The sequence below is a fragment of the Saccopteryx bilineata genome, chromosome 4 (assembly GCF_036850765.1).
Source record: "Saccopteryx bilineata isolate mSacBil1 chromosome 4, mSacBil1_pri_phased_curated, whole genome shotgun sequence".
In the NCBI taxonomy this organism is placed as follows: domain Eukaryota; kingdom Metazoa; phylum Chordata; class Mammalia; order Chiroptera; family Emballonuridae; genus Saccopteryx; species Saccopteryx bilineata.
Window position 1 is genome coordinate 34,152,661 of NC_089493.1, and position 19,899 is coordinate 34,172,559.

The 19,899-nt window shown below is 35.9% G+C and overlaps 1 protein-coding gene across 8 annotated transcripts in view; it reads right to left on the bottom strand.

Annotated features, from left to right (window-relative positions):
• The window catches only part of GPHN (gephyrin), a 524,116-nt gene that overhangs the window by 69,473 nt on the left and 434,744 nt on the right, over nucleotides 1-19,899 (bottom strand). For 4 of the 8 annotated variants that reach the window (XM_066272872.1, XM_066272870.1, XM_066272868.1 and 1 more), the window contains 3 exons: nucleotides 18,373-18,465; nucleotides 7,013-7,068; nucleotides 779-898 (listed from right to left, as the gene is read on the bottom strand). In XM_066272872.1, the coding sequence (XP_066128969.1) occupies nucleotides 779-898; nucleotides 7,013-7,068; nucleotides 18,373-18,465 (269 nt within the window). Of the gene's footprint in view, nucleotides 1-763; nucleotides 899-7,012; nucleotides 7,069-18,372; nucleotides 18,466-19,899 lie in introns of all 8 variants that reach the window. The other 4 variants (XM_066272871.1, XM_066272867.1, XM_066272869.1 and 1 more) reach the window with 1 other exon arrangement.

Below are 19,899 nucleotides of genomic sequence, written 5' to 3' on the forward strand. Positions count from 1 at the left end.
TTTCAGTATGGCCAAATTTTACTCTATGCCAGACCAGGAGAATATTACTTTCAACTCCAGCTTTTAAAATATATCTTTAACTTCTTCACAAAACAAAATAAGAGACAATCATAAAACCTCAGTTGAAACTATTTTTTTTTTATTGGTGGCTGATCCTCTGGTTTCAATAGTTGCCACTAGTTTTAGTGAGATGAGAGCTTGCTTAGACCAAAGCAGATCCAGGGACCCTTTATTTCAGGTAATAGAGGGGGGAGTGTGCATCAATTTAATATTTCCAGGCTGCCATTTGGTGGCACAGATTTTTCCTGAAATATGGATACCACAGCTGAGTGCCATTTGGTTCAAATGTCTGGCTTAGTGTAATATTCAAGAACTTGACCAAGTGTTCTTTGTTAAATTCTTCTCTATTAAATTCTCTGTCACATTTTATTTGAAGCTAGGTTTGATGAACAAATTTCTCAGCTAGAATGCATGTCAACAATTAATACCTCTGCTCTTCTATCTTGAGTTGGTTTCCTTGTTTGCATGTGAAATTTCTTAGTTCAAAATGTGGTTCAAATTCTGCTATAATCACAGTAATGATCATAAATACGTCTCTTATAATCAAAGATTTTTCAAGCCTAGGGCAATCCCTTATTTAATGGAGATCCGTACATCATATTGTAAGATCCTAACATAACCAAAAAACACTGGGTTAATCCCATAAATATTGCAGAAAACGGGCATGACTTAGAAGACTGCCATAGGAAGGCAGCAGTAAGACCTGGTGATGACGTACATCATCGGACTCCCTGATAAGTTCGGTATCTTCTACTTGTACTACTGCGTCAGCACCGCAGGGGATTGGAGCACCTGTTGTAACCCGCATGACCTGTCCAGGCATGACTGTCTGAGTTGGCTGGAAATACAAACAGGTAAGAAAGAGTTGATTTAGTCTACTGCTGCATAAGAAAAGTAGTATTTTCCTGCAGGAGATGAAACATTTTTTAGAAACAAACCATAAAAGGAAAATCTTACAGTCCTCTTCACTTTGGGCAATATAATAAAAGCTACCCATAAACAGGTACACTCACACCAAGAGCCTTTAACTTGATATATGGTAATGACCATTAGATGTCTTTTTTGGTGCCCTGTTTTCCTTTTGAAGAACTTCCACTTACATCTGATTTGGCACTATTGTCTCTCATTCAAATAATGTGAATTTTCTTAATACATGTAAAATGATTTGATTCTTTAAGAAAAAAATACCATGCAACATGATTTTATTATGAAAAAATCAGCACATTCGTCATCTACTAGAGTTCTGATATTTGAGAAATGTCATAATTTGTCACTAAACCTCTTGCTTAAATATAGGCAAGTTACTGTTGGTGGGAATGTAAAGTAGTACAACCATTATGGAAGAAAGTATGGTGGTTCCTCAAAAAACTGAAAATAGAACTACCTTATGACCCAGCAATCCCTCTACTGGGTATATATCCCCAAAACTCAGAAACATTGATACGTAAAGACACATGCAGCCCCATGTTTATTGCAGCATTGTTCACAGTGGCCAGGACATGGAAACAACCAAAAAGCCCATCAATAGATGACTGGATAAAGAAGATGTGGCACATATACACTATGGAATACTACTCAGCCATAAGAAATGATGACATCGGAACATTTACAGCAAAATGGTGGGATCTTGATAACATGATACGAAGCGAAATAAGTAAATCAGAAAAAAACAGGAACTGTATTATTCCATACGTAGGTGGGACATAATAGTGAAACTAAGAGACATTGATAAGAGTGTGGTGGTTACGGGGGGGAGGGGGGAATGGGAGAGGGATAGGGGGTGGGAGGGGCACAAAGAAAACAAGATAGAAGGTGACAGAGGACAATCTGACTTTGGGTGGTGGGTATGCAACATAATTGAAAGACAAGATAACCTGGACTTGTTATCTTTGAATATATGTATCCTGATTTATTGATGTCACCCCATTAAAAAAATAAAATTATAAAATAAAAAAAAAAGAAAAAAACAAAAACAAAAACTCAGACCCCCCAGTAAGACAATAACCTGTAAATGTACTTTCATTACTAATTCATAAGATCACTTCCTTTCATTGGGCTCAGCCATTGTTTTCATATTTAATATGTTTTATAGACATTTTTCACTATCCGTTTTTTTTCACATTTTAGGTGATTTCTAAAATGCAAGAGACAATACATGCCACGTTGCCACTAAAAATAACTATTGTTTACATAATTTTAGAAGTGCTATATTAAAGCTTCACTAAAAGAATTTATATTTATTTGGATAATATGTACATGCCAAATACCTGTAAACTGTAATTCTAATTTATGGAGGGAGATGAAAGATGTCTTTGATAATTGATTTCAGATATATATTTTAAAAACCAAAACTCTGTGATGATCATATCACAATATATGTAAGTCAAATCATACTTTAGAACTTAACCTTACTCAATGTTGTATGTCAATGATCTCTCAATAAAACTAAAAAAAAACACATAAAAATCTTAAAAAAATTAAAAAAAAAATAAATATAGGCAAGTTAGAAAAATCATTCAAATTATTGCTTTTGAAAATCTTTCTAAAACATATTATTTCATCTTCCAATTGATAATAAGTACAGCAAATATAATTAAGTAATTTTAAAATGATTCCTGTGTCTGTAGTGATTTGGGTGAAACATTATATCTGAGATTTTCACTGTCTGAACTCTCATATAAATGGTATAGAAGACTGACTACAGGCCCTGCCTGGAAAACTTCTCTTAGCACAGGAAAAAGCTTATTTCTGTAAGAGCCAACTGATAGGTTTGCTCTGGCCTCAAAGAGTCACTTGTCATTGGCCATGATTTAGACCAGAATTGGGGAAAATGCTTCAAATGTCCCTTAAAATAAAATTCTAGGGAAATATTAATTTCCCAATAATAAAAGATCTTTCCAAAGATATTTGCTTCAGAAGTATTTATTTAAAATCTTAGGCCATGCCTGACCTGGCAGTGGCGCAGTGGATAGAGTGTCAGACTGGATGCAGAGGACTCAGGTTCTAAACCCTAAGGTCCCTGGCCTGAGCGTGGGCTCATTCGGCTAGAGGGCAGACTCACCAGCTTGAGCACGGGGTCGCTGGCTTGAGTGTGGGATCATGGACATGACCCCATGATTGCTGGCTTGAGTCCAAGGTCACTGGCTTGAGCAAGGGGTCACTAGCTCTGCTGTCCCTGCCCCCCCCCCCCCCCAGTAAGGCACATATGAGAAAGCAATCAATAAACAACTAAGGTGCTGCAGCGAAAAATTGATGCTTCTCATCTCTCTCCCTTCCTGTCTGTCTGTCCCTACTTGTCCCTCTCTGTCACACACACAAATCTTAGTTCACAATAATGTGACTATATTTAACACTACTGTATTGTACTAAAAAGTAATTAAGCTGTTGCATTTTAAGTTACACATATTTTTTTTTGCCCTGGCCTGAAAGCTCGGTTGGTTAGAGCATTGTCCTGAAATGCAGAGGTTGCCAGGTTGATCACTAGTCAGGGCACATACAGAAGCAGATTGATGTTCCTGTCTCTCTCTCTCCTCCTTCCTCTCTCACTAAGATCAATAAATTAAGTTGTTAAAAAAGTTAACGTATTTTTTAACAGATGGAAAAATTTTGGCTAAGGAAATGTACCTCTCCACTGGATATACAATTGAAGTAAAACTGGGAATTGAATTATTAGAACAGCCTTAAACATTTCTTTCAATATTATTGCTACAAACAATACTAATAGATAACAATAATGAACCCTCAGTATATACTAGGTAGAATGTTAGGTGCATTACCATATTCTATTTATATAATAATCTAAGATCAACAAAAGACAGGAAATTGTTTTATTCTCTATTTGCCTCTCCAGATCATATCCTCATACTATCCTGTGCTGTGGTCCAGAAGGCTGACCTCTGTGGACTATTTCCACCAAGTTCCCATTACTGGCTTTTGATTAGGTTAAGTAGATGGAAGGGGCCAACAAGATATTAGAGTGTAGAAGAGAGAGAAAAGTCAGGTTTGTATTTCCTTTGCTCTTTCCCTGCTGGGTTGCATTTTGGTGAAGGCTCTGACATCTCTACTACAGAGGGGCAATCCTTTCCCATAGCTATGAATCTCCACTTTTTCCCTTTGCTCCTTCAGACAGTGGTGGTAATGCGGTTTCACTGTCAGCCCCTGGGTACTTCACATTCCTTTGTTAGTTTCCCTTAACCCTGTCTATTGGATATATAGTCCCTGCATTAATCTTCTTATTCATTTTTTTATTTTAGTGAGAGGAGGGGAGGCAGAGATAGACTTCCACATGCGCCCTGACCAAGATCCACCCAGGAAACCCACTAGGGGATGATGCTCTGCCCATCTGGGGCCCTTGCTTTGCTGCAACTGGGGTCATTTTTTATTGCCTGAGGCCGAGAACATGGAGCCATGCTCAGTGCCCTGGGGCCAACTCACTCCAATCATAACATGGCTGCAGGAAGGGAGGAGAAGAAAGAGAAAGGGGGGGGAGGGCTGGAGATGCAGATGGGCGCTTCTCCTGTGTGTCCTGACCAGGAATTGAACCCGGGATATCCACATGCCAGGCCGACACTCTACTGCTGAGCCAACTGGCCAGGGCCCTGCATTAATCTTCTTAATCACCCCTTTCCAGACATATTTATTGCTCTATCATCCCAAAGCCTAGAATGTGTCTGGCACAAAGTTGATAGTCATAAATATTTCCAGAATGAATAAATGAACATGTATAATCTCATTATCACAGCAACTACATGAGTTATGCAATCCTTTGTGACTTACAACTCCAGCTTTTCTCCCAGTCATAGGAGAAAGAGATTCTTAGGACTGAACTATATATCCTCTTATTCTGTTATCTGAATAAAAGACATTCCAGGCTTATTCAGAATTGCTATATTTTAATGTAACCTTCTACCAAGGTAATGCATAGGGTTGAAAATAAAAAGTCTAGGGTCCAATACTTTAAAACTTCTTTAAGTTTCAACCCCAGATACTACTACTACTTATTGTCTGGGACATCTCTTAATTCACTGTATATGACCATTTTTGCAATATAGAGACGTTTTATGAAAAGCATTAAAGAATTGATATTTGCATTTTTTAGTAAAGATGTTAATGTCAAAACAATCTTCTGAGACTGTGGAACAAAGACATTTAATATAGGCCTAAAAAGGTCTTTGGCTGAAAATGTATTTTTAGCTAAGATTAAAAAGTAAATCCTAAAGTGAGTTTCAGGGCAGTTGCTTCTTATGCCAGAAGTATGTTAGCCTGGAGCCCTGCCTTAATTTAATTGGGTTCAATGTACCATATTCTGTAAATATACTTTAAGTTTTATTGTAGTTGTACCTGTAATTTTCTCTACTTCTTGGCTTAAACCAACACTTAAGAAGTGCTTCTGTGTGGTTATTAAATAAAAAATTTGGCTCCTCTTCAAGACTAGTCATTCTAAATGGTAGATGAAAAATTACTACCAGCTCACTTATATTAAATCCAATGATATTATTAGATACATAAAGACATTTATGCCTCCACTTAGAGTAGATGTATAAACTATAATTAAATTGAATAAACTGAAAAACTCTAGCAATAGATGAGGAACTTTCTTTAGATTGTTAAGACTAGTAACTATTTTTTATTTTTTGATATATCTTATATGTTTTATGTAGAATAAAAACAGTTTAAATCTTCATTTCCTTAAAGGAGGTATTGAATTGGAGTTTTTGAGCTTTGTCCAAAGACAGCACTGTATAATTAAGTAATATTTTCTTCAAAAGTGTCCAGTGCTAATCAATGGGACCAAACTAAAAGTTACTTAACGTAAAATATTTTGGTATATCAAAAAGCCATTTTTAAATAACTGTCTCAGTTTATGCAATGGCATCCCAACACTCAAGTGTATATACTTTCAGTAAGTGAGCAATTTGGCTTACCTAGATATGCAAGTGATGGATAAAGGACATCTGAAGTAATTTGAAAAAAAATCCATTTTCTTGTACAGTTTTGATATATTTTCCCATCAAACTTTTGTAGGAACTTACAAGAAGTTGACAACTTTTAAATTCCACAACTTTTCTTGTGTTCCTGATTCTCTAGTACAGTTGGTGTTTTTTTGTTTTGTTTTGTTTTTGTTGCTGTATTTTTTTTGTGATGCAGAGAGAGACAGAGAGAGGAACAGATAGACAGGAAGGGAGAGAGATGAGAAGCATCATTTTTTTGTTGCAGCTCCTTAGTTGTTCACTGATTGCTTTCTTATATGTGCCTTGACTGGGGGAGGGGCATAGCAGAGCAAGTAACTCCTTGCTCAAGCCAGTGACCTTTGGGCTAAAGCCAATGACCGTGGGATCATGTCCACAACCCCAAGCCAGCAACTCCGCACTCAAGCTGGTGAGCCTATGCTCAAGCCGGATGAGGCCGTGCTCAAGCTGGAGACCTTGAGGTTTCAAACCTGGATCCTCTGTGTCCCAGTCTGATGCTCTATCCACTATGCAACCACCTGGTCAGGCCAGTTGGTCTTAACTAGCAAACAGAGTTTAAGAAGTACACAAAGAATCTAACAATCTGCTACTTATCCCTATGTATACAAGGCTGTGATTACCACAAACTATTTGTAGTTCCCTAAGCATTCCATATAATTTTAAAAATACTTCTGGAATGTACTTCTATTTAAAACATTGATGTTTATACAGGAAGAAAGAATCATCCAATGACAGGGCTGGAAAATGTTGGGGGCGTGTCTGCGAGACATACCAACAACACCATGCCAAATATTAGTAGGTGCCAATTCTTTCAGTTAAGAAAGAACTGGTTCTTTCTCATGGGAATTATCCTTTAATCTCTTTGATAATGTGTCTAATCCTCCTTTAAGATGTTCCATACAATGATGGTAAAAACTTAGAATTACATCCTGAAAGTCCATGGAACTGAAATATTTAGGGCCTCTCAGGCCTGGGAACCTCACCTGTTCACCAGCTTGGGATTCTCCAATGATGAAACGATCTCCTGGGCCATCAGCAGCTGTGAGACAAACAGAACCAAGAACAAACATCAGAATGGACCTTATCAAGGAATTCTAAAATTTGATTCAAATGATCAGGTAAGGCTTTAGGAAAGTGGAATACATTTCCGACCTCCTAGACTAGACATTGGCTTTGTTACTCTGGTTTGATCTTTGGTATCCAAAACTCACAAGTACTAATAGAAGTGTTCCTAATTTGTGCCTTTTCTTGGTGTCAGTTGAGATGGTCTTCTTGTTGCTTGAAAATTTCCACACATGTACTTTTTAAGTAGGAAGTTATTTTTGCCTATCCCCCTAAATAAATACTACTTTGTTCATGGGAATGTTATGTGTCATGTGTGTGTGCACACTCATGGATATCACTATATATAGCCATATTCTCCATTTTATAAAAATTTTAACTATCTCATACTTTCTTATATATCACCCAGTTTAATTTTAATAACCCAGTGAAGCAGGAAGAACATACATCCTTTTCTTCATTTGACATTTGAAGAAAATGAGTTACAGAACGAAGGAACTCAGGTAGAAAAGGTCAAGTACACTGAACAAGTTCTGATTAGTGGTAGAGCTAGTACTAAAATACAGTCCCTTAATTTCAAGTACAATGTGTGTGCATGTGTGTATATACATACATGCATTTTATAATGGGTCAAATGCTATTTCCAAATCAGAATACATACACAGTGCTGCATCACATTTTGCATTGACTATTTTTAAATTCGAAAAAATCCTTTCAGAATTGATACGAAAGAAAAACTTTGTATTTATTTTTTTCTACATACAGCATGGTAATGACTGGATAAAAAATATTCCTAGAGATAAATGTATTCAAAAGGGTTTTCTTCACATATGATATAGATTTTAGACCAATACTACTGGTAAGGCAATGCCTAACTAATGAATTTTATGATTAGGACTATTAGTTCCATGTTACCTGCATACAGCAGGGTTTGGGATACATACACAGAAAAGGTAACACTTTTTATATGACTATTTTAATTATATTTGTAGTCATGTTGATAAATAATAAAAAGTATTTCCAATATTTTAAAAAGGACATACGAAATTTATTATTTCTTTATATGACTACAATGCTGTGTTCTTACTGAAGGCTTAGAAACATTATTGTTTATAATGGGTCATTCTTTTCGTGCAGATGGCTTTGGTTAACTTATGGAGAGAGACAAGAATTAACATTGGGTATCTTCTATGTACAAGATGTATCTCGTGCTTCACAGACACTATCTCAGTTAATATACTCTTGGCTTTCTTATGTTATTTTCTTTTTAAATCTTATTGTATTTTCAGTGTTCACTTATAAAAAAGAGAACATTTTCCCTGCAATGTTATTCTTATTATGCTGTTTTTATGGTTTCTTCTTTTTTAAAACTTATTTTTAAGTGAACAATTTTAAACAAACATAGAAGTCATTGCTTCAACAATTATCAACATTTATCAATCTTATTTCATCTATCCTTCCACTTATTTTTACAGTATTTTAAGGCAAATCATGATTTTCTTACTGTAGAAAATTAAAAAGTTAGATATCTTTCAGATTTCTGCCCTAAGTGCATCTCAAATATGAATAAACTTATTTTTAATTATTTTTTACTAAAGATACTACCAGCTTGCCATCTTCCAGTAGCAACTTAGACATTTTCTCTTTTGACTTTTTTGCACAAGGGGAAATTAGCATGATTTTAGAGTAGAACAAAGCTGAATCTAAATCCTGGTTCTGCCAATTATTAGCCTTAGGACTTTTAGCAAATTACTAAACTTTTTTCCAGCTTTCAGTTTTCTTGATAAAAATAGAAATGATTATACTTTTAAAAGACTAATATCTTTTAAAGTTTTTCATTCCTTTCACTCATTTATAAAATTTCTACTGATTGTCTTCTATGCCCCAAGTGTCATATAGGTGCTGGTATAAAGGGTAAAACCAGGCATTGTTTCTCATCTACTGCAGTGCCAGTCTGTTACAAATGTTTTTTAACCTCTGGATCACAAATGAAAGTGAGCTGTAAAATCAACTTGTAAACAATTTTTAAATAAAAATAAATAGGAAATATATATATTTTATCACATATGGGTAAGGATAAATACTGTTTCATGAAACTTATTTTTGTTTATATGTATTTGTGCATATGTGTATTTGTATGTATTACATATATTACATGTCTGTTTATCATTGGCTTGTAATATTATATATTCTGTATTTAACTTGTGTCTTCCTACCTGTGCAGTTAAAATAAAATTCTTTTTTTTTTTTTAAATACTTTATTGATTTTACAGAGACAGGAGAGAAAGGGGAGCATGGAATGGGAAGTAACAACTCATAGTTGTTTCAGGCTAGTTGTTCATTGCTTGCTTGCAGTATGTGCCTTGACCAGGGAAGCCCAGGGTTTCGAACCAGCAACCTTGGCATTCCAGGCCGAAGGTTTATCCACTGCGCCACCACAGGCCAGGCTAAAATAAAATTCTTAAAGCCACTGATGTAATAGAGGATACAGATATAATGAAACAATCATTTTAATGAATATATAAACACAAATTAAGAAAACCATTCTAAAGGAACATGGTTTTATGAGAACACACGATGAAAGGACCGGAACTACACTGGAGGGTAAAGGAAAGTCACCTGATAAAAGGATTTTTGATTTGAATATGAAGGATGAATCAGGCTAGGTAGGCATAAGATAGATGTGTGTGCGTACATGTGAGTGAAAGAGAGAGAGAGAATGCTCCATCTGAAGATCTTCACCTAAAGAGAGCAGTATGTGTAAAGGCCTCTGGTTCATGTCCTCCTTATGTCTTATACTCTAGCCACTCTCAACTTCTAGTACTGTAGCTCCCTGGGATGACTTGCATTTCAGCTCTATAACATACTACTTTCATTGCTTAATTGTCCTTTCTTTATCCCTGTCTTTGGTGAGACTTCTTAGCTTTTAAGACTTAATTCAAATGTCATTTTTTAATGAAGTCATATCTGACTCCCTTTCCTCAAGAGTCATCACGAGCATCCTCTTTCATTTTTCCAGTGTGTTCCTGAAATAATTCTAATTATGGATTCCTAATGTATTTTTAATTATTTGCTTATTTGTGTCAAGGGGATCACTAGCACTTGCTGCATAATAGGTATTCTATAAATGTTCAATATATGAAGTATTCAAAATGTTCAACAAATAAACGAGTGTGGCTCCTTTTAGAATAATGCATGCATGAATGAACAAATAAGTAATATTTTTCAGTACAAAATTCTGTCTTTCGAAAGCCTTTCATTTTCTGCTAGGTACACTGGTTTCTTCAAAACGTGTATCAACATTCACCATGTTTAGAATGTTTAGAAAGACTGCTCTGGTTAATTCTATATAACTTAGATTATATTGTTATTCAGTCAAACATAGTGCCTAGCTCATCATTAATGCTCAATAAATACTTATTAAAAGAATGAAGATATGACCTGACTAGGCAGTGGCGCAGTGGATAAAGTGTCGGACTGGGATGTGGAGGGCCCAGGTTCAAAACCCCGAGGTCACCAGCTTGAGCACAGGCTCATCTGGTTTGAGCCCAAGGTTGCTGGCTTGAGCAAGGGGTTACTTGGTCTGCTGTAGCCCCCGTCAAGGCACATATGAGAAAGCAATCAATGAACAACTAAGGTGCCGCAGTGAAGAATTGATTCTTCTCATCTCTCTCCTTTCCTGTCTGTCTGTCCCTATCTGTCCCTCTCTCTCTGTCTCTGTCACACACACACAAAAGAATGGAGATATGTAAACTGACTTGTATGTGTGACTATTGTGTTTTGTAAATCTTTTAAAATACTTTTATAAATATGTGTATTTTCTCTCTTATGAGCTCTGTAGAAGGAGGGATCACATCCTTTATTTCTGTTTTGAAACCCTCTGCTCTTCTACCTTCCTCTTGTCTCCTGTTCCCCACACATGCAAGAGCAAATACACTCAAAATGCTTACATCAATGCTTTGTATAAATACTCTCAATAAATACTCTCACTGAATAATGAGTGGCTGGAGATGATCCGGGGCAAAACTGGTATAGAGTGTCAGGAAAGCCACTATTGAAAGAGCCCTTAAGTGATCCTTTGTGATTACGGAGGTGCACTGACTGGGTAGAGAATATGTGCTCACTTCAACTATGTTCTCTGCCTTGCCCTGGGAAACAGGAAGGCTCAGCCTACCAATATTATAGAAGGCTCCTGAAACCAACAGAGGAGTTCTTTTTTATAAGTTCTCTTATAATAGGGCTTATCAGCCCTTAATGTGCATATAAATCACTTGGTGACCTTGTTAAACTACAGATTCTGATTCAGTGGGTCTGGGACAGGGCCTGAGGTTCTACACTTCTAACAAGCTGATGTTGATGTTGCTGGTTCATGAACTACTCTTTGAGGAGCAGAGAAGACTGAAGTGATTGTAGACACATTCAAACTAAGGGAAAACTTAAGAAATAAAAAGTCGGTGAACAACAATACAAGTCCTGATTTTACATTAACACCAAAGTTCACTATTTCTTAAAAGACAGAAAAGTGATGACCAAACTATCTAATTTGCTGATATTTACTTGAAAATATCTATCAAAGAGATATGTAAAAGAAAAAAGTTGCCATTATCAAGATGAATTCTACAAGCTTGGGTGTGAGGAGCCTGAAGTGGAGGAATGGTGGCAGGTGAAACTAGAGCTGGAAGAAAAGTTAAAGTAAGTCACGGTATGCCATTAGAGAGATGGATGGATTCTAAGGATTTTTGTAAAGGCGTGGAATCTTTTTCTCCCCTAATTATAACATTGATGTTAATAAGTTTTCTTTTCTGCTTTGCAATTGTAGAATATAATTTGAAGGAAGGGATAAAAGCAATATAAACCTGATTCTAACAGCAAATGCATTATGTAAGTAATTTATAATGCTTCCTGCTAAATCCTGAAGCAGCTCCCATGTCCACCCTTTTGTTAATGTACAGAAAACAGTTTGTCTTATGTACCTGTTAACTTAAAATTTTCTAATTATATCATTCGATATAAAATAATAACATTCAATACCTATTCATTGTGGCAATATATAGAAAATAATCTTCCCTAAGCCATTTGTCATAGAATTATTACTCATTTTCATTTTCCAGCCATTTGTGAGCTCTAAGCCTCTTGAAACACTTTATAGCTATTCATTTTTTTCAATAATAAGAGTCCCATCACTTCCATGTTAGGGCTGAATAAAGTGAGACAATAGAGATAGCATAACTTTTAGAGATCCTAGGTAATATCTTCAACAGAGTAACAAGGCAGAGGGATTAAGAATTTGTTTACTTTGGCCCTGGCCAGTTGGCCCAGCGGTAGAGCGTCGGACTGGCGTTTGGAAGTCCTAGGTTCAATCCCTGGTCAGAGCACACAGGAGACACGTCCATCTGCTTCTCTATCCTTCCCCCTCTCCTTCCTCTCTATCTCTCTCTTCCCCTCCTGCAGTCAAGGCTCCATTGGAGCAAAGTTGGCCCTGGGCGCTGAGGACGGCTTCATTGCCTTCACCTCAGGTGCTAGAATGTCTCTGGCAGCAACGGAGCAACACCCCAGATGGGCAGAGCATCGCCCCCTGGTGGGCATGCCGGTTGGATCCCCGTCGGGCACATGCAGGAGTCTGTCTGACTGCTTCCCTGCTTCTAACTTTAAAAAAATAAAAAAATTTGTTTACTTTGATAATGGAACCAAACTGTCTAAGACCAGGATGATAAGCAATAGGGTAACAGTGTTTATGTGTATACTAAAATTGAGATTTTAGGACGAGTAGGAATGGTGAAAAGAAAATGTGACAAGACTAGCACAACAGGATTAATACTTGTTGCAATTATACTGAGGGATTAAATTGGGTGAGTGTGTGTTTTGGAATTTTCAATCTATTGCCTTTTCTTATGAAAAGCAGAGAGCTAAGAGTAGGATAGATGAGTGAGAAGGCATTTTATATCTTTTGTCATAATATTCAGAAGAAAAATGCCCATTTACTCTTTGTATTGGGAAAAGAGAATTCCTTAAATACAGTACTAAAATTAATTAATCCAAATTATATTTCTGCTCACATGAGTAACATTCTCATGTCATGAGGCTCTCTTCTTCATCCCAAATGTCATATAGTGGAAAGCAACAGGCTTCAAATGAATTGGAGAACCAGCTGTGGCCAAAGAGGTTTTGAATGGGCAAAATAAAAACCATGGAACATGACTTTCATGAAAGACGAAGAACTAGCTCTACATCTAAAAGGTTATACTGATAAATAAATGCATGAATGGGAAAAAAAGTTATACTGAATTTTAGTATGCAGTTTAACCTATTGGAAGAAAGTAGAACAAAATATTAATAGTGTCTAGGCAGTAAGATAAATATTTTTTTTTAAATTTTATTTATTCATTATAGAAAGGGGAGAGAGAGAGAGAGAGAGAGAAGGGGGGAGGAGCAGGAAGCATCAACTCCCGTACGTGCCCTGACCAGGCAAGCCCAGGGTTTCAAACCAGCAACCTCAGTGTTTCCAGGTTGACGCTTTATCCACTGCGCCACCACAGGTCAGGCAAGATAAATATTTTTTAAGTGTTCTTTTTGATTTTCTGTATTTTCCATAAGCACATTTTAAAACTGGAAAGTAAAAACAAACAAACAAAAAACCCCCACTTTAAAATCTAACCAAACGGCAAGGATTCTCTTAATACAGTCTCCCAGAATTGTTTGCAACATGTGGTTCTCAAAATACTTACTGGCTTATTCACATTTTTCTCTTTTTCTAAATGACCCCAAAATAATTTCTGAAGGGATAAGCTTTCAGGTTGAACATTTTCAAGAAAGCTGAATCTGGAATCCTGAGATATTTTTGCCTTTATTATCTAAAAAAAACTGTGTAAGAATGAGGTCTAGTTTCTTTCTTTCTTTTTTTTTTTTGCATGTATCTGTCCAATTTCTCAGCACCATTTATTGAATAGACTACTTCTACCCCATTGTGTATTCTTTCCTCCTTTGTTAAATATTACTTGATCATACCAGCATGGGTTTGATCTGGGATCTCTACTCTGTTCCACTGATCTATACGTCTGTTTTAATACCAGAACCATGTTGGTTTGATTACTATGGCCTGCCTTGTAGTATAGTTTGATATCAGGTAGCACAATACATTCAACTTTGTTTTCTCAAGGTTGCTGAGACTATTTGTTCTTTGGGTTTTTTTGTGGTTCTATATAAATTTCTGGATCATTCATTTTAGTTCTGTCAAATACATCATTGGCATTTTATGTGTGTCAAATACACCATTGGCAGGATGGATGAACCTAGAAGGTATTATGCTCATGAAATAAGTCAGTCAGAAAAAGACAAATATAATACGATTTCACTTACATGTGAAATCTAGAGAACAAAGTAAATGAACAAACAAAAGTGAAACAGACTCAGAGACACAGAGAGCAGACAGGTGGTTGCTGGAGGTTGGGAGACTGGGAGAAAGAAGTAAAGGGATTAAGACGTACAAATTGGTAGTTAACAAAATAGTCATGGGATGTAAAGTACAGCATAGGGAATGCAGTCAATTACATTGCGATAACTACGTATGGTGCCAGTTGGGTCCTAAAATTTTCGAGGGAAACACTATGTAAAGTATATGACTGTCTAACCACTAAGCTGTAAACCTGAAACCAATTCAAAATAATATTGAAGTAAACTGTAATTATAAAAAGAAATTGTGAAACAATGGGTACCACCCATATCATCTACAGGAGGGTGTGAATGCATCAAGATGATTGATTGGCTTAATCAGTATGAAGGGAGAAATAACTTGAAAAATATGAAGAATAAAAATATTGCATTGGTCTAATTGATAATATGCTTTCATTTTTTTTAATCTTTCAAATTTACTCTCTCCCAAATGTAGTTTCAGGTTTGTGAGGTCACAGCTCTTTCTATTATTTAAACCATCATCACTTGATTCCTGCCTTCTTCACATTGTTTTTTTAAAGCTGTTCCTATTTCTTACTTCCTTAGTCATTTTTTACTATCTCGACTTTTCAACCCACATACCTTAAAGCAAGTGATCCTCCAACTGGTTTGGAGTTTTATGCCACATGTTTCTGAAGGATACTGGCTAATGCTTAGTGATCCAGAGCAAGTTAGCAACCTCTTTACACCTAGAGGGTTAGCAATGCTCACAGGTGCCACTGGTTATTACTGGAAGGCCTAAGGCAAAGGCAGAGGAGAAGAAAAAAAGGGAGAATAAAGGGAGTGGGGAGAAAGGAATGGCTGTAAAGGAAGACAGGGGTAGAGAGAAGAAGGCACACGAAGTAGAGTGGTAGAAAACCACAACAGCCTCAAGGATATTCTTTACCAAAACACTGATTGAAGGTGGTATTTTAACACAGTCAAGACTAAAACCATGCCTTTTTGTTCACTGACAACTTTTGTTGCTTTAATTCTGTTGTTGCTATATATGCATAGATATACTGACTATTTCCAATCTGAGATTTTTCTATGCCTATAATGTTATCTATTATGTGCTATGTCTCTGTTACATGTTCTACAATATATTAGAGAACTATCAATACTTCATAGGAAAGAAATACTATTAATCAGCTGCATGATATATATATCTGAAACTATGTACTGTGAAAGTCATTTTAGATGTTTTTCTCTGTGTAAAACACTGCCACTTCAAAACAAAAAAATTAAATAAGATACTGACTAGTAACTTCACATAAAAATTTCTTTGACAGAGTCTATAGCAGAAAGGTTCTTTTATAGCTCATGTGGGCTAAATGATCTTTTTGGCAACTAAGGAAAGCTAAAAGCAATAGTTTCTTTTTTGTGTGTAACAGAGACATATATAGACAGAGAGAGGGACAGATAGGGACAGACAGGAAGGGAGAGAGATGAGAAGCATCAATTCTTTGTTGTGGCTCCTTAGTTGTTCATTGATTGTTTTCTCATATGTGCCTTGAACAGGGGACTACAGAGACCGAGTAACCCCTTGCTCAAGCCAGCGAGCTCGGCCTCAATCTGGTGAGCCTTGCTCAAACCAAATGAGCCGGTGCCCAAACTGGCGACCTCGGGGTTTCAAACCTGGGTCCTCTGTGTCCCAGTCTGATGCTCTATCCACTGTGCCACCACCTGGTCAGTCAATAGTTTCTTTTTATTGAGCTGCTGTTATTTCATGCAAAAATCACAAGAAAATTCTGTTTGAGAATAATTGTACCTCAAATAATTTATTTTCTTACTTTACTTTCTCCTACTATATATTACAAAGGATATAAAAAATAGACTTTCTTGACCCTTTGGTATTTCATCTGTTGTACCTCTTTCTTATATTCTGGAAGTAAGAATTCTTTGTGATTTTATAGTATCTGTATAAGTTCAAAACAGAATTTACATTTTAGATTGGGAATAAGGAACAAAAGGAGCCAATGAGACTATCAGAAAATTAAAATAATTTTATTTCTGGACAGTATGCATTATATAATAAACACTGTAGAAGAAATGAATTTGGAAAAGAAATTTGTTAGGAATTCTTTATTTATGTTTTCATAAATACTCTAATTTAGTGACATCAAGCTGAATGTACATACAAGACAGTGTTCCTGAGAAAGCATATACTAGTAGGAATTAATTTCCTTACCATTTTATTTACATAGAATATGAGATTAACAATTTAGATAGATATTATACTTTTTTCAAAGATGTGTAAGTAAAAGTATCATACTAACACTAGTGGTATAAATAGTTACTACTATTAAACATTAAAAAAACACAATTAGTAAGTGCCTGTTTTTGGTGTCAGGATTGCCTAAAAGCCTTTATTAAGGCTTTTTATAGTCTTATTTAATCCTCACAACAACCTGGTGGGTGATGTACTGCTACAATTATCACCATTTTACAGATGAGAAACTGAGGCTTAAAAAGTTTAGGTAATTTTCTCAAAGTTTTATCAATAGAACTGGTATTAGAATCTAGATCACTCTTTTGCTCAAAGCCCATATCCCTACCCATTTACTACACTTCCTCCAACATAAAAAATACTGCCAAGAAATGGCTATGAATGGAACATGGAGATTAATGGATGTATATAATTAAAAAGAGTAAATATTTGAATAGCTAGATAGAGTAAAACCAAAATAACTATAAAAAAAGGTAAGAGATTCTGTAAATGATCATTAAAAAGGAGTTGGCCTTCTTAACAACACTGATAAATTGGGAAATGTTTTTAGATATTTCTTCAATGACGTTAGTCTTGAGTTAATAACCATAATAGATTCTAAGCAATTCAGTTGCATTTTCATTTTGGGTTCTTAGATTGGACTTGAGGCAGGCAAATGCTATTCCATATTTGCTTTTAAGCTTTATGCAATCTCAGGCAACTTCGAAGGTGTGAGCTGCTGGTACCAACTGTGGCTTCAGAGGTTTGAAATATGGCACCTTCCAGGGAATTAGAGGTTTTCCTCATGCTTCCTTTTTATGAAGGCTTTATTGATGTTTCAGATTAAAGCAAGAGAAATGACCACCCACTTCATCCCTATGTTGGGAATATGTTCTTTTTTCTTATACCATATAGATGTTTTCAACTAGAAAACATGTAAAAGACTTCCAGACCAAGCAAGACTATCTACTATCTGTATGTGTAGAAACAGAAAGAATAAAACAGTACAGTGTTGTTTTTTTAAATAAATTTCTACATTTATTTGTAAATAAGAAATTTCAGGCCCTGGCTGATGGCTCAGTGGTAGAGCGCTGGACCAGCACGTGGAAGTCCTGGTTTTGATTCCTGGTCAGGGCACACAGAGAAGTGACCATCTGCTTCTCTACTCCTCCCTCTTCTCTTCTCTCTCTCTCTCTTTCCCTCCCACAGCCATGGCTCAATTCATTTGAGCAAGTTGGCCCTGCACACTGAGCATGGCTCTATGGCCTTGCCTCAGGTGCTAAATAGCTCAGTTGCTGAGCAATGGAGCAATGCCCCCAGATGGGCAGAGCAGCACATGGTAGGGGGCTTACTGGGTGGATCTTGGTTGGGGTGCATACAGGAGTCTCTCTCTGCCTTCGTGCCTCTCACTTAATAAAAAAATTTATTTTCAAGTAATTATATTAATTTCACTGAAAAGTTTTAAACAAGATTGTGTCAGACAATATATAGGTATAGATTAACTTTGTTATTTGTAAATGAAATTATTTTGACACCCAAGGGGGAAACAGATTTAACAGTTGTTGGGTGCCTGTGCTGAGCCAAAAATCTGAAAAAAAAATACAGTGTGAGTTATGATGATACTCAAGAAGGCAAAATATTTACCTCGAACAGCATAGCCATCTTTTACTGATGCTGGGAAGGGGGGTAGGTTATCTTTTGCATATACATCTTGAGCAAGCACTCGGCCCATTCCATCTGAAAGAAAAGAGGCAAAATATAAATGCTGAGAGTAATGGTTAAACGGCAGTCATAGACAAGATGAGCAGGTGCGCTTGTCTGACGAGGGCTCTGTCAGATCTGGTTTCTATCACACAGAATAAGAGACAGAAGGAAGATGTGCATTCTAGTGTCTGAAATGAAGATTATGTTCAGTCAATTAATAGTAATGCTTGCAGAGATTATTTGAATATGAGTACCTACAAAGTCATCAAGATGTGTTCAAGTTGACATGTCATTATTCCTTTGACAACCCAAAGATGACTTTAAAGCCAATTCTTAAACATTTTCATATCCATTGACCCAGTAATTTGACCTGTAGAAATCAATCTTCAGAAAATGAATGAATCTTTATGCACATTTATTTCATAGTTACTTTTATTAGTGAGAAATGGGAAGAAATCAACAGGTCAATAATTAAGAAATTTACATAGACAATGATCTACCATATTTCTCCAAGTATAAGATGCTCTCATGTATAAGACGCACCTGAATTTTGGGGCCCAAAATTTGAAAGAAAATGTATTGCATAAAGTTATTAAACTCAAGTTTTATTCATCATAAAATTCATACAACTCCTCATCACTGTCAAAACTCCCATCCATTAGCTTGTCCTCATCTGTATCTGATGACAAATCACTGTCTTCAATAATGAGTGCAAAATAAGCACTCATAAAAAAGTGGGAAATGCAAGTAAAAAAACCTACAATCACTGCATATGATGCACCTAGTTTTAGACCTCAAATTTTTGGAAAAAGGGTGCATCTTATACATGGGGAAATACGATATCTTTACAATAGATAAAACCATTAGACAGGCTAAAGTAATATTTATGAAGAATTTCCATTGACACAGGGAAATTCTTATGATATAGTTAAAACATGCAGAATTGCACATGTAGTTAAGATATATGTATATGTATCAATAGAAAAAGATGGGGAGAGCACACATGAAAAATAAAGCATTTGTTATTTCATTATGTTAGAATTATGTATATTTATTCCTTTGCTTCTCTGAAAATTTCTAAGTTTTCTGCAATAATCACGTCATTTTTATAAAGCATTTTTCCTTACAGAGAGAAAAGTTAAAAAATAAAGCTTCCTTATCATTCCATTTGAATTGCAGCCTTGATTTTGGCTTTATTAACCTAAAAAGGTTAATGATTATAAGAGAGCAGTAACCTACTGAGTGAACTGACTATTCAAACCACACATGATGGCAATTATATTTTACTACACCTCAGGAATTTGAACCAGTGCCAGCAAGAATAAGTTTCAAGAATCATGAACAACTCCTTATATCCTCTAATCATAATCTTCATTATTACTATTTTAAAGAAGTAAAATAATAGTAAATAGGAGGTGAAGAAGGAAGAAAAGGACAAAAAGAACAAACTTCTCTACAACGACTGTA